This window comes from Gracilinanus agilis, chromosome 3 (genome assembly GCF_016433145.1).
Source record: "Gracilinanus agilis isolate LMUSP501 chromosome 3, AgileGrace, whole genome shotgun sequence".
Classification (NCBI taxonomy): domain Eukaryota; kingdom Metazoa; phylum Chordata; class Mammalia; order Didelphimorphia; family Didelphidae; genus Gracilinanus; species Gracilinanus agilis.
Window position 1 is genome coordinate 211,631,800 of NC_058132.1, and position 14,310 is coordinate 211,646,109.

The 14,310-nt window shown below is 34.4% G+C and overlaps 1 protein-coding gene across 1 annotated transcript; it reads left to right on the forward strand.

Annotated features, from left to right (window-relative positions):
• Positions 1 to 748: 748 nt before the first annotated feature.
• Positions 749 to 1,681, forward strand: LOC123242135 (olfactory receptor 149-like). The gene has a single exon (XM_044669663.1). The coding sequence runs from the start codon at positions 749 to 751 to the stop codon at positions 1,679 to 1,681; it is 933 nt and encodes a 310-aa protein (XP_044525598.1).
• Positions 1,682 to 14,310: the final 12,629 nt, after the last annotated feature.

The following is a 14,310-nucleotide window of genomic DNA, read 5'->3' on the forward strand; positions in this document are numbered from 1 at the left end:
TAGGAAGATGATGATATCCTTAATAATACTACGGTAAATTGGAAAGGGGAGGCTTTGGAGAAAAAGTAATGAACTATATTTGAACACATTCAGTTTGATTTGCTTATGTGACATTTATTTTGAGAGTCCCAAGAGGTATTTGGAGAAACATAACTAGATAGTGAAAATGATGGTGATGATGAGGAAGATGATGGTTTTTTTTTTATTTTAAACCCTTAACTTCTGTGTATTGACTTATAGGTGGAAGAGTGGTAAGGGTAGGCAATGGGGGTCAAATGACTTGCCCAGGGTCACACAGCTGGGAAGTGTCTGAGGCCGGATTTGAACCTAGGGCCTCCCGTCTCTAGGCCTGGCTCTCAATCCACTGAGCTACCCAGCTGCCCCCGGAAGATGATGGTTTTGGTGATGAGTATAATTTGCCTGGGATCAGTCAACTTGTAAATATCTGAGGCAGTTTTCAAGCACACTTCTTTCTTACTCCAAGTCCAGGACTCTCTTAATTATGTTATGATGGCTCTCAAATGAAGTAACAAATGAGAGAGTTTGTAAATATAAGACATTATATAAATATCAGCTATCTGTCAAAAACCAGCCCAAATGCTTCCATTCTAAAGCCATTAGATTTTTTTTTCTTTTACAGGTATATTTGCATCATGTCCATTGAACCTTGCCTTGGATCTCTGACACTAGCACCCACTTGGCATCCTGTGCACTCTCTACCAGGGAACGGTCAATTATTTTCACCCAGATGAAGAATTATACTGTGGTGACTGAGTTTATTCTCCTAGGAATCCCCCACACTGAGGGATTAGAGATTCAACTTTTTATTGTGTTTTTATCTTTCTATTTCTCTACCCTGCTTGGGAACTTGACTATTTTATTAGCTATTATCTCTTCATCTCGTCTCCATACTCCGATGTACTTTTTTCTTGGTAAGCTATCTATTTTGGACATATTTTTCCCTTCAGTGAGCTCACCCAAAATGTTGTCCTACCTCTCTGGGAAGAGCCACGGCATCTCCTATGGAGGCTGTGTGTGCCAACTCTTTTTCTATCATTTCCTCGGCTGCACTGAGTGTTTGCTGTGCACTGTGATGGCCTATGACCGTTTTATTGCCATTTGTTTTCCTCTGCGGTACACAGTCATCATGAGCCATAAGGTATGTGCCATATTGGCCATGGGAAGCTCATTTTTTGGCTGTATTCAGGCCACTTTCCTAACAGCCCTCACCTTCCAGTTACCCTACTGTGGACCCAATCAGGTGGAATATTATTTTTGCGACATCCCGGTGATGCTGAAATTAGCCTGTGCTGATACCTCAGCCTTGGAGATGGTGGGTTTCATCAGTGTGGGCCTCATGCCGCTCAGCTGCTTCCTTCTCATCCTTACTTCTTACAGCCGCATTGTTTGCTCCATCTTGAAGATCCGCACGGCAGAAGGCCGGTATAGAGCCTTTTCCACTTGCAGTGCTCACCTCACAGCTATCCTTTTGCTATATATACCTGTAGTCCTCATTTACTTACAACCTACCCCCAATCCTTGGCTGAATGCCACTGTTCAGATCCTGAATAATTTGGTCACTCCCATGCTGAATCCTCTGATTTTCAGTCTGAGGAATAAGGAAGTGAAATCATCCTTAAAGAAGGTACTACAGCAGGTTGGGTTCCTTCCCAACAAGTGAGAGACAGAGAAACATAGAGATGGAATGTTTGCATTTTCTTTTCAGCAAAGTCTTGATTCTTCTCTCTCTCCCCCTGAATGTCTTTAATCCTTTTGATCCTCTTTCTTTACAAGATTGGCATTACTACTTAGATTATTCTCCTATTTTTGCTCACTTTACTTAGCATCAGTTTATATATGTTATCCCAGATTTTTAAACAATCATTCCCTTTATCATTTCTTTTTTTTTTTTTTTTTTAAGTCCTTACCTTCTGATTTAGGATCAGTGTTGATTCCAAGGCAGTAGAGGGATAATAGGCAATTGAGGTTAAATCATTTGCCCAGGTTTACACAGGTAAGAAGTGTCTGAGATCTAATTTGAACCCAGGACCTCCTGTCTTGCACCCAGGACCTTCTGTCTTACAGGCCTGGCTCTCTATCCACTGAGCCACCTAGCTGTCCTACCCTTTATCATTTCTTAAAGCACAATAATATTCCATCACATTCTTACATTGTAACTTGTTTAGTCATTCCCAAATTGATGGGTATCCCCTCAGATTCCAATTCTTTGCCACCACAAAAAGAGCTGCTCTAAATGTATTGAACATTGGATCCTTTTCCTTTTTCATTGATCTCTTTAGGCTCTAGAATTAGTAGTAGGATTACGGGGTCAAAAGGTATGCACAGTTTTATAACTCTTTTGGCATAGTTCCAAATTACTCTCCAGAATAGCTGGACTATCAATAATGCTCTAGTCAACCTATTTTTACCTCCCCCCTAGTATTTGTAATTTTTTTCTGTCATCTTAAGCAATCTGATAGGTGTAAGTTAATACCTCAAAGTTGTCTTAATGTTCATTTCTTTAATTTTTAGTGGCTTTGATCATTTAAAAATGACTTTGGGTAGCTTTGATTTCTTTTTCTGAAAATTGCCAAATTATATCTTTTGACCATTAATCAATTGGGGAATAGCTCTTAATGTTTATAAAATTGACTCAGTTCTCTACATACTTGAGAAATTAAACATATATCAGAGAAATTTGTAATAAAATTTTCTCTCAATTTCTTCTGTTTTTCTCCTAATTTTAGCTGCAATGGTTTGTGCAAAAGTTTTTAATTTTTTGTAATCAAAATTATACATTTGATCACCTATGAATTTTCCTCTCTCTTGTTAGATCATAAACTCCCCTATTCATAGAACTGACAGGTAATTTCTTCTTTGCTCTACTAACTGGTTTATGAAATCACTCTTTATGTCTAAGTCACATACCTATTTTGAACTTTTCCTAGACTGCTTTCAAGTTTTCCTAACAGTTTTTGTCAAATAGAGAATAGTTGTTCCAATAGCTGGTATCTTTGGGTTTATAAAACACTATATTATTGTGCTTATTCACTTCTGAATATGGCATAACTATTCTGTTCCATTGATCAATGATTATTTCTTTTCTAGTACTTAATTATTTTTGTTATTAGCACTTTGTAATATAGTTTGAGATCTGGTGCCACTAGGCCCCTTTCCTTCAAAAAAAATTTCACTAATTCTATTGATGGTCTTAACCTTTTGTCCCTCCAAATGAATTTTGTTATTATTTTTTTTATTTCTCTAAAATAACTCTTTCATGGTTTTATTGGTATGACACTGATAAGAAAACTAATTTAGGTAGTATAATTACTTTTATTTATTACCATGAGCAATTGATTTTCTCCAATTATTTAGATCTTTTTATTTTTGTTAAGATTGTAATTGTTTTCATGCATTCCTGGATGTATCTTGGCAGATAAACACTCAAGTATTATATATTGTCTTCAATCATTTAAATGCAATTCCTTTTTTCTATCTCTTTTTGCTGGGTTTTATTTTGGTTATATACAGAAATTTCAATGATTTGTGTGGGTTTATTTTAATCTTGAAACTTTGTTAAGGTTAATTTTTAAAGTAATTTTTTTAGTTGTCTCTAGGGTTCTCTAAATATGTTATCATATCAATTGTAAAAATGATCATTTTGATTCCTTGTTATGTACTTTTATTATTTCAATTTCCTTTCCATTTCTTATTGCTCTGGCTAGTGTTTCTAGCACATTATGGAGTAATTACAATGAAATACACATCCTTGCTTCATCTCTGATAATCTTAGAAAGGCTTCTACCTGATCTCCATTACAAATGATGTTTCCTCTTTGCTTTAGAAAGACACCATTTATCATTTTACGGAAAAGCTCTATTTATTCCTATGCTTTATAATGGTTTTTAATAAGAATGAGTGTTCTACTTAAAAAAAAAGCATCAAAAGCACTTTCTGCATTAATTTGATATAATCATGATTTTTATTTTTGTAATTGATAGGATAAATTTAACATTTACTTTTCTTTATGTCAAAATAGTCCTGCATTAATGATACAAATCCAGCCCAATATTAGTGTAGTAATCTTTGTAAAATTTTGCTAAAACCTCCTTGCTAGTATTTTATTTAAAAATTTTTACATCATTAGAACAATATTCCTTAGAGAAATTAGTTTTTAGTTTTCTTTCTCTGTCTTTTGCTCTCCAAGATTTAGATGTCAAAACAATATTTGTGTCATAGGAGGAATTTTTTTAGGACTCCTTTATTTTTTCAGTTTACATGCTATTGGTATTAATTTTTTTTAATATTTTGTAGAACAATGTTTATAAATTCATCTTGTCCTGGTTTTTTTTCTTAAGGATTTCACTTATGGATTATTCAGTTTATCTTTCTGAGATAAATTTATTTAAGTATGCTGTTCAGCTTTCTTAGTGTAGGCAGTTTATATTTCTGTAAATATTTATTAATTTCAATTATATTGTCAATTTTATTAGCATAGAGTTGTGTAAAATGGCTCTTAATTGTTTTAATTTCAGGTTCAGTGCTTGTAAGTTAATCCTTTTCATTTTTGTTATTGGTCATCTGTTTTCTTCTTTTAAAGAAGAAAATAATCCAGAGGTTCATATATTTTATTGTTTTTTAAATAACAAGCTTCCAGTTTTATTCAGTTTTTTAAATTTCTATTTTTATTACTATTGTTCATGGTTTTTAGGATTCCTATTTTGGTATTTAATTGAGAATTTTTAGTTTGTTGTTTTTCTAGGTTTTTTGTAGTAATATGTCAATTTGATTATCCATATTTTTCTCTTCTATTGATGTAATCATTTAGCAATATAAATTTTCCTCTAAATACTGCTTTTAATATATCCCCCAAATTTGGTATGTCATCTAATGCTTATCTTCATCTTTAGTGAATGCATTGATTTTTTTCTATGATTTGTTCTTCAAACAACTTATTTTTTAGGATTAGATTATTCAGTTCCAAATTAAACTTTGATTTATGCTTCTAAAAGCTCTTTACTGAACATAATTTTATTGTCTCATTGTCCAAGAAGCACACATTTAATAATTAAACTTTTTTGCATTTGTTACTTAGGTTTTTATGCCCTAATATATGATCAAGTTTTGTGAAAGTACCATGAACACAACTAAGAAAAAAGTTATATTCCTTTCTATTTTCATTCAGAACCCCAGAGTTTATTATAGCTAACTTTTCTAAAACTCTATTCATTTCCTTAATTTCTTGTTTATTTTATTAGATTTTTGGGGGTTTGAGTGGAGTAAAATGAGTTGCTCTCACTAGTATAATTATGTTATCTAGTTCTTCCTGCTACTTAGGTGAATTAAACTAAAAAAAAATTAGAATGCTAAGATATTTAGCTTATATATTCAGTATTAATATTAATTCACTGTTTAAGATACTTTTTAGCAAAATATAATTTACCTGATTCTCTCTTTTAATCAGGTCTCTTTTTGTTGTAGTTTTGACTGAGATCATGCTTGAAGCCCTTGCATTTTATGTAACAGCTGTGGCATAATAGACTCTATACCAGTTCTTGATTTTAACCCTCTGTGTATCTTTGTCTTTCAAATGTTTCTTTTGAACAACATAGTTAAATTCTGGTTTCGAATGAATTCTTCTATCTTCCACTTTATGAGTGACTTCAACCCATTCACATTCACATCTATGATTATTAACTATGTATTTCTCTCCATCCTATTAGCTTCTCTTTATCTTCTTTTTTTTTTTTTTTACCTTGTGTTCTCCTTAAAAGTTAGTTTGGGGGGCAGCTGGGTAGCTCAGTGGAGTGAGAGTCAGGCCTAGAGACAGGAGGTCCTAGGTTCAAACCCGGCCTCAGACACTTCCAGCTGTGTGACCCTGGGCAAGTCACTTGACCCCCATTGCCCACCCTTACCACTCTTCCACCTATGAGAAAATACACCGAAGTACAAGGGTTTAAAAAAAAAGTTAGTTTGGCTTCTTACCACTGTTCCTTTATCTGTCTTTCCTCTTGTTCTCTTCCCCTATCTCTTAATCCTTTTTCATTCCACTTACTCATTGGTTAAGAAGAATTTCCCTACCCAATTGGGTGTGCCTGCATATTTTCCTTCCTTGAACCAGTTTAAATGAGAGTGAAGTTTAAATGTTCCATTCTCATTTTAAAAGGCTATTTTCATGTTTATCCTTTGCCTTACAGTCTTGGCTAAATATCAATTTTTTCAACTGTTTCTAATAGTACATGATTTCCCTCATCATTTTTGCAAACCTTCCTCTGGAATCACTCCAATTTGTCAAGGATCCCTTAAATGTAGTACCCAATTTAATACATGGATGCTAAATGATATTGATTGAATTTCTTCCTTGAATGAAGCAATCACTAAAATAAATATAAATTTAATCTATCATAACTGACACATAGGAATGTACCTTGAAGTGGAATTGGGATAAACTGCATTAATTCTAAAGATCAAGAGAATAGGAGTCAGAGAACAATGCAGGAGGACATTATGGTTGAAGTAGAAGACAGTTCTACCAGGCAACTATGCCTAGAAAGTATTCCTGGAATTTCCCATTTCAGAGGCTTTGTTTCCTCTGATCTCACCATTGCTGTTATCCAAGGGGTGTATTGGGAGGGGAAGTACATTCAGAACTAATTGATCCTTCAGAGTAGTTGCTGAATATAACACGTCCCAAGAGCTACACTAGGAAATCAGAGATAATTTTCTTTCCTGGAGTCTCTGAGGAAGCAATTCAGAGCATATATCCAGAGATAGATCTTGTCTGTGTAATCCCTTAGAGACTCCTTTGATGATAAATAAAGATAGCATTGTAGCTCCTTTGAGTGGCATAGCCTGCCCTACTTTCAGTTTCTGGGAGTCACTTAATATCAGGGCATAGATGATATCCTCACATCACTAGGTGGGGGAAATAACCCTCCACCAAGTCTAATACATTCACCCATGACCAGGGTAAGTACCTGAATTGTTTGTCCATCTATTTTTTCTACTCTTAAGTTTCCTCAAGAAGAGAGTACTATGAGGAAGAGGGCTGCTGGATGATCCTTTGTTCTAAGAATAGGGTGATCCTTTCCTACTGGAACATCCTTAAAATTCAGCAAGTTCATATTGCTATTGAAATGGGTGGTAGGATGGTTTCTAGGTAGAATTGAAATCCCCGGACTTTTTTTTTTAAACCCTTACCTTCCATTTTAGAATCAATGTTATATATTGGTTCTAAGGCAGAAGAGCAGGAAGGACTAAGCAAGGAGGTTAAGTGACTTGTCCAGAGTCACACAGCTAGGAAATATCTGAGGTTAGATTTGAACCTAGGACTTCCTATCTCTAGGCCTGGCTCTCAATCCATTGAGCCACCTAGAGACACCTCGACTTGGGTTTTGGACCCTCTTGCTATAATTTTATTTTAGATATGGTGGCCAATATAGTCCCATTCTCTCTATCTGCTTTATTCTCAATCTATTGAGGAACAAATTACTTTAAATACTAATTGACACAGAATGATTTAATTGTAGACTTCCAATTTTTAAAAAAAGGTGACTCTTTAGGACAAGTACCAGACTTTATTTTTATAGAGAACTTTAATGTGAGAAAATTATTTCTGTTAATGTAGGATAATGGCTTCTCTGCAATTTATAGTCTTACTAAGTTGCCCCCACTAAAGCATTGAGAGATTGAGAGATTAAGTCATTTGTTCAGGTCACACAGCTAGTATGTATCTTCAGCACAACTTGAACCCAGGTCTTCCTGACTTCAATGCTAACTCTCTGTAGCCTATGTACCCTACCTTTCCTGAAAATAGTAGCTCAAATTTGTATAGTGCTTTAAGGCTGAAAAAATGTTGTCCTCACAATAATGTGAAGCAGGTTAACATAACAAGAATTATCCCCTCTTCTAGATGAGGAAATAGATGCTTAGAAAGGTGAAATAACTTGTCCAGGTTCACAGAATTATTGTGCCACGTATGGGATTTGAACTATGGTCTCTCCCAACTCCAAAAATCTTTTCATTTCCCAATACTGATTTTATGCCATGAATAATAATTAAAAATGTGAAAGATCTATGATTTTGTCAATGTAAAGAACTTCTGGCATAGGAATTTTTCCTTCTAATATAGGTTACAACCATTTTGTGATTTAATATTAATAATAGCAACTTACATTTTCATAGCCCACAAAGATCCACAGTTGGGGCAGTTAGTTAGGTGGCCCAGTGAATGGGGTACTGAGCCTGGAATCAGGAAGATCTGAGTTCAAATCCATCCCCCAGCCACTCACCAGCTGTGGGATCCTGTGCAAGTCACTTAATCCTGTTTGCCCCAGTTTCTTCATCTGTGAAATAAGTTGGAGAAGGAAATGGAAAACTACTCTAGTGTCTTTCCCAGGAAAATTCCAAATGGGATCAAAAAGAGTTGCACATGACTGAAACAACTGAACGACAAAAAAAGTTTCACAAAGTCTTTCATTATAACATCTAATTTAAACCTATCCTCACAGTAATTCTATGTGGTAGGTGATATTATATCTATTTTATAAAAGGAAATTGAGACTCAAAAGTTAAGTGACTTATCCAGTGTTGCACAGTCAGTAAGTGAATTAGGAATTGGACCTACTTCCTCCTGATGCTAGCTCCAGAATCATATTTATTATGCCATTTCTGCTTTGCGAGGAGATAAGTTTTGGAAGTTGCTTGAGACTCTTAAAGGTCAAGGAACTTGCCTATGGCCATATAGCTACCAGGTGGTACAGGCATATTTTAACCCAGATCTTTCTAACATAAATTCTTATTCTCTATCTACGATTCCAGGCTATTCCCAAGCCTCGCTTCCCCTGCCAAAGTAATTACAGACAGCTGTAATTACAAGCATTATGACTTTTTTTTTATGGAGGGGATTTGGGAATAGTAAGGAATTAGAATACATATACCAGGTAGAAATCATGGAAGGTTCTTGGAGAAGGTAGCCATACCATCTTTTTTTTTTTTTTTTTTTTTTTTTTTAAACCTTTACCTTCCGTCTTGGAGTTAATACTGTGTATTGGTTCCAAGGAAGAAGAGTGGTAAGGGTAGGCAATGGGGGTCAAGTGACTTGCCCAGGGTCACACAGCTGGGAAGTGTCTGAGGCCAGATTTGAACCCAGGACCTCCCATTTCTAGGCCTGACTCTCAATCCACTGAGCTACCCAGCTACTCCCTAGCCATACCATCTTAAGAGAGTGGAGTTTGAAGCTTCTGCATTGCCAGAGAGTGAACCAAGATGCCCTGCATTATCTGGGTTGAAAATGGTTTAGGGTAATAATAACTTCCATGACAAAATAAATTCATGTAAATCACAAAATGTCATTTCATATAATATATCCACATGAAAGTTGAGTCAGGTATATTTGGAGTCACAATCAGAACTCATCCTACCAGGCGATCAGAACAGTGTGATATGTGAGAATGATCATGGACACATGGTTAAATGAGCATGAAGCCTGGGAGAAATCAGGAAGAGTAGAAATGATTAGTGCCATGCTATATATAAAATATCCTGGAAATGATTGAAGAGGTTAAACTCTAGGTTTGTGGAAGGGTGATTGATTTTTGGCCACAACAAAATCAAAGCCTTCATTTAAGTGTCAGATGAGCTTTGATCTATGTCAGGAGAGAATGGGGACATACAAAATAAAATCATGGGTCCCTTTAGCATGAAAATGTATATTTATGATGCTGAAGTCAATTTTAAAAACATCTTCAATTTTTATTGATTTTTATATCATCTTATATTTTTTAGATTGTGAGTTTCTTGAGGGAAGTGACTGTCATTTTCTTTTTTTAAATTTTATTTCTAGCACTTAACACCATGCCTGGCATGTAGAAAGCATTTAATAAATATTTGTTAATGACGATGATTATTTTAATTTCTGAATCCCTCTCCATCCTGATCCAGTAACTAAATCCTTGTAACAAAGATAAAAAGAAGAGGAGGGTGAAGATATTAGGAAAACAACCACTACATCAACTGGATCTGACCTTTTATATTATATTCTATACCCATTCTGCAATGCGGGTCACTACATCTTCTCATACTTTTTTAAAAAGACATCAAAGATATCCATTATACATAAAGTTCAGGGGTGGGGTTGTCTTTTTTTTTCATTTGTTGTTGTATTCATTGTAGGTATTAATTTTCTGGTTCTTTTTACTTTATTGTAATCAATTCTCATCAATCTTGCTATGCTTCCAAATTTTTTACATTCAGCATTTCTAGTGGAACACTGATATTCCAGCACATTTATGTATCATAATTTGTTGAACTATCTTCCAATCACTATATGCCTACTTTTTCTAGTTCTTTCAAAACATAAAATGTGCCATTATGAATATTTTGCTGCAGATGTAATCTTTTTGTTTATATTTTTGACCTCCTTGGGCTATATGACTAGTGATGGGATTTCTGGTCCACAAATTATAGACCTCATAGCCCCATTTTTTCCTTTTTTTTTTTTGCATAGTTTCAAAATGCTTTCTTGACTGATTGGACCAATTCATAGCTCCTTCAAGACCGTGTGTCTGTTTTTCTATAAAAATCCAATATTGACTGTTCCACTTTTAAATAAGTTTTGTCAATCTTATGGTTGTAAAGATAAACCAGGTTTGTGTGTGTGTGTGTGTGTGTGTGTGTGTGTGTGTGTGTGTGTGTACTCACATTTCTCTTATTCTTTGTAGTTAGGAGTAATCTTTTCTATCATTTTTAATAGTTTCTAATTTTTCTGAAAACTATCGGTTTATTTCCTATGATGGCATACATTTGGGAAGGTCTCTTGACCTTCAATATTTATGTTTTTTGTTTTTGTCCATTTTTTTGTACAAAGTTCTGCACATTCTCAGAGTTTCTGCTTGGGACAGGACTGATATAAATTCAAGCTTCATTGCATTTCTATTCCTGTTGGACTTAAATACTATCCCTAACTATGACTTACAAACAAAAGCAACTGAGAAATAATGTCATCAATCTTGAGAAGAAAGTATAATTTATAGACTTCCTTCCAGGTGAAGCCTGCTATTGGAAAGTGATAGCATATTTCTTAATCTGTTTGTTATGCACTGTTACATTTAGACTTTATTTTTAGAAGTACTAATAATAAAAGTCAAATGATCCAGACTGTTATCAGCAGTATATCATATCATAGTTTCTAATTTTATATAGTTATGATCAAAGGAACTTCTCATTTCTTATCTGGATTAGGCTTGCCATTTGTTACAATTAATCAAGATTTCAACGCCATGCTCATCTTACAAAGGGAGGCTACTGTAGGCTCTGATACAAAATAATGACTTCTTTCTGTACCAGATATATAGAGAAATGCATTAATATAAGTCTAGCGTTTCCTAATTTTCTAGTGTCCTGAAAAACACTAATAAAAAGTGGCCATGCTAATGCTACCATGATGCCCTTTTATAGTTTAAAGGTAACTCTAGGTTCACAAAGGTAATGACAGCATGGTGCAAAATCCTGCTAAGCTGGAAAGAATGTGTGTGATGACACTGTAATTCAAGAGTCAGCCTAATGTCATGCACTTTGGCTCATCCCTAAGGGGGTTTTGAATTTATAAAGATGTCTAAGCTTTAGAAGGTTTGAGATTTGTATTAAGGAGGAATCACCCACACTAAGAAATAATTTTAAGTATTGAAGCTATGCAATCAATTTTGTATCCAAATTCTTCCAATCATTTCAATTAACCCACAATGACAATCTCAGGGAAAAATAGTTAATGTAACTTTTTGGCAGTTGCCACAAAAATAGAAGCAATGGCCAATAAAATGGATCAAGCAAGGATATGGGGATAAATCTAACAAATGAAATTCAATAGGAATACATGTAAGCAAAGTCTTATGCCTGGGTACAAAAAATTAATTTTACAAGTATAAAATGGAAGAGGTATGGATATTTAGTAGTTGTTCCGAAAAGAGACCTAGAGGTTTTAGTGGACTTCAAGCTCAGTGGAAGTCTACAGTGTAATATAGCTGCCAAAAAAAGAGAAAGAAGAAAAGAAAATAAAATCTTGGACTGCTTTAAGAGGGACATTATTTCCAAGATTAAGAGAGCCCAATTCTACTCTGTCTCTGTCAGCTCTTACCTAGAATATCATGTTTAGTTTGGGGATCCATAATTAGAGAAGAACATTGATAAGCAGGAGTGTGTCCAGAGGATGGCAATGAGAATGGTAAGGGCTTTGAGTCAATGTCATATGAAGATTGGTTGAAAGAACTAGGGAGAAAATGACAGTTGTTTTCAAATATTTGAAAGCTTGCCAATATAGAGGAGGGACCAAGATTTGTCCCCTTTGATCCTGAAGAGCAGATCTAAGAACACTAGTTTGATTTTGCAAAGAGGGAAAGTTAGACACATTATTAGGAAAAATTTCTTTTGTATTCTTTTGAATACTTCTAATTATTAGGAAAAGATTTTCTAATAATTAGAAGTATTCAAAAGAATTATGGCCTACTTAGATTGTGGATTTTTCTTCTTGGAAGGTCTTAAAGTGTATTACCTCTCAAATCTGTTACAATGAGAATTCCTTTTAAGGTATAGTTTGGACTAGATGGCCCTGAGGTTCCTTTCAACATTTAAATTCTATGAATCTATGGATAAATAGTCAAGGGTTATGAACAAATAATCCTTCAAATAATAATCACAAACCATTTATAACCACAATGAAGACTGATCCAAATTACTAATTATAAGAGAAATGCACATCAACACAATGTTCAGGGTATTTTAAGAAATCTCACATAGCACTTGGGCAAAGATAGATGACTGAGAAATAGCAAATGTAGAGAAAACCTGAAAAGACAATAATAAACTTTTAGGAGAGATGGGAACTGGTCCAGTCATTCTGGGCAATTTGAATTTTTACCAGGTAAATGAGGGAGATGTCCATAATTGTTCTAGCAAGTTCATTGCTGGGAATACATTATAATGAGGTCAAAGATGGAAGGAAAGTTAGATATACTTCAAAATATTTATAGTATCACTTTTTGTCATGCAAAGAACTGGAAACAAAGTAGGTATCCATTGATTGAGGAAACACTGAACAAACTGTGGTACATGAATGCAATTATAATTTGCAGAATACAGATTAAAACAAACAAACAGACCCAGGAAAACAAAGCCACTACAATGCAATAGAAATACCAAAAAACAAAACCTTGAAACAGAAGAATGTGCAATTATAATGACCAAGATTGATCTTGTAGAAGAGATATGAGAATGAATCTTAGTCCTATTTTTGTAGAGGGGAGGAACAACGTATGTTGAACACTCCAGGTTCCATGAGATTCAGTTGACATACTGGTTAGTTTTGCTAAATTGCTTTTTGCTATTTTTATTCTTAATCATTATTAAGAATTATTCTCAAAGGAGATATATTAGGAAATTATGTTATGAAAAGATTCTTAAAATTAATTTAAAAAATAAAAATATTTAATATAAAATATAAAGTCAGCATGCTCTCAACTTCAGAAGAGTGAAGTGATGATATTTGACACGTTTACCTTGGAAGGCAATGCCATATTAGAGTATTATACTCTAGTCATGTGGCGAGCTATGTCTTGTCTTGATCTGGCTATTTAAATTATTCCTTCAGACTCAAGACATTGTCCGCTTCTTCTAAGTTCTAATTATGATCTCTTTCCACTTGTCACAGGTTTCGGATCTTTTCTGGTTGTTTGATTAAACACAGTTTTGAGTATTTGAGGCTGATGTCATATTATACACAGTCATGTTCTACCATAAACCATCTTTGATCTCACTGTCAAAAGCAGACTATTGAACTGAATGACTCATGGCTCTTACCCAATGAAATATATCTTGTTTTGTTACGTAATTAATAAGGGGAATGATGAAGAGATCTGGCTGCTAATAGTGCTCATCAAAAAATGAAACTAAAAGAATCCATCAGTGGGAAGGCTCATCCTGCAGAGATGACTGATTTCATTCTATTGTGAACCTACCCAAATGGTATTAGATAGAACCTTGAACTCAGAGTCAGAAAATATGGGTTCAATTTCCTGTTCCACCATTTACCAAGTAAGGAACCTTGGGCAAATCTTTGAGCTTCTTTGAGTCTCAGTTTCCTTCTATATCAACTGAGGATAATAATAATCATCCTACCTCCAACATAGGGCTATTGGGAGGAGAATTATAGAAACGATAATAGCAAAAACTAAATAGTACTCTAGAGTTTGCAAAGCACTTCAAATTTGATCCTAAAGATGACCTTATGAGGGAAATACTACAGGTATTATCTTGATT

What these genes read in the sequence shown, in the direction of transcription:
- LOC123242135 (XM_044669663.1), top strand. Translation starts at nt 749, where the DNA reads ATGAAGAATTATACTGTGGTGACTGAGTTTATTCTCCTAGGAATCCCC.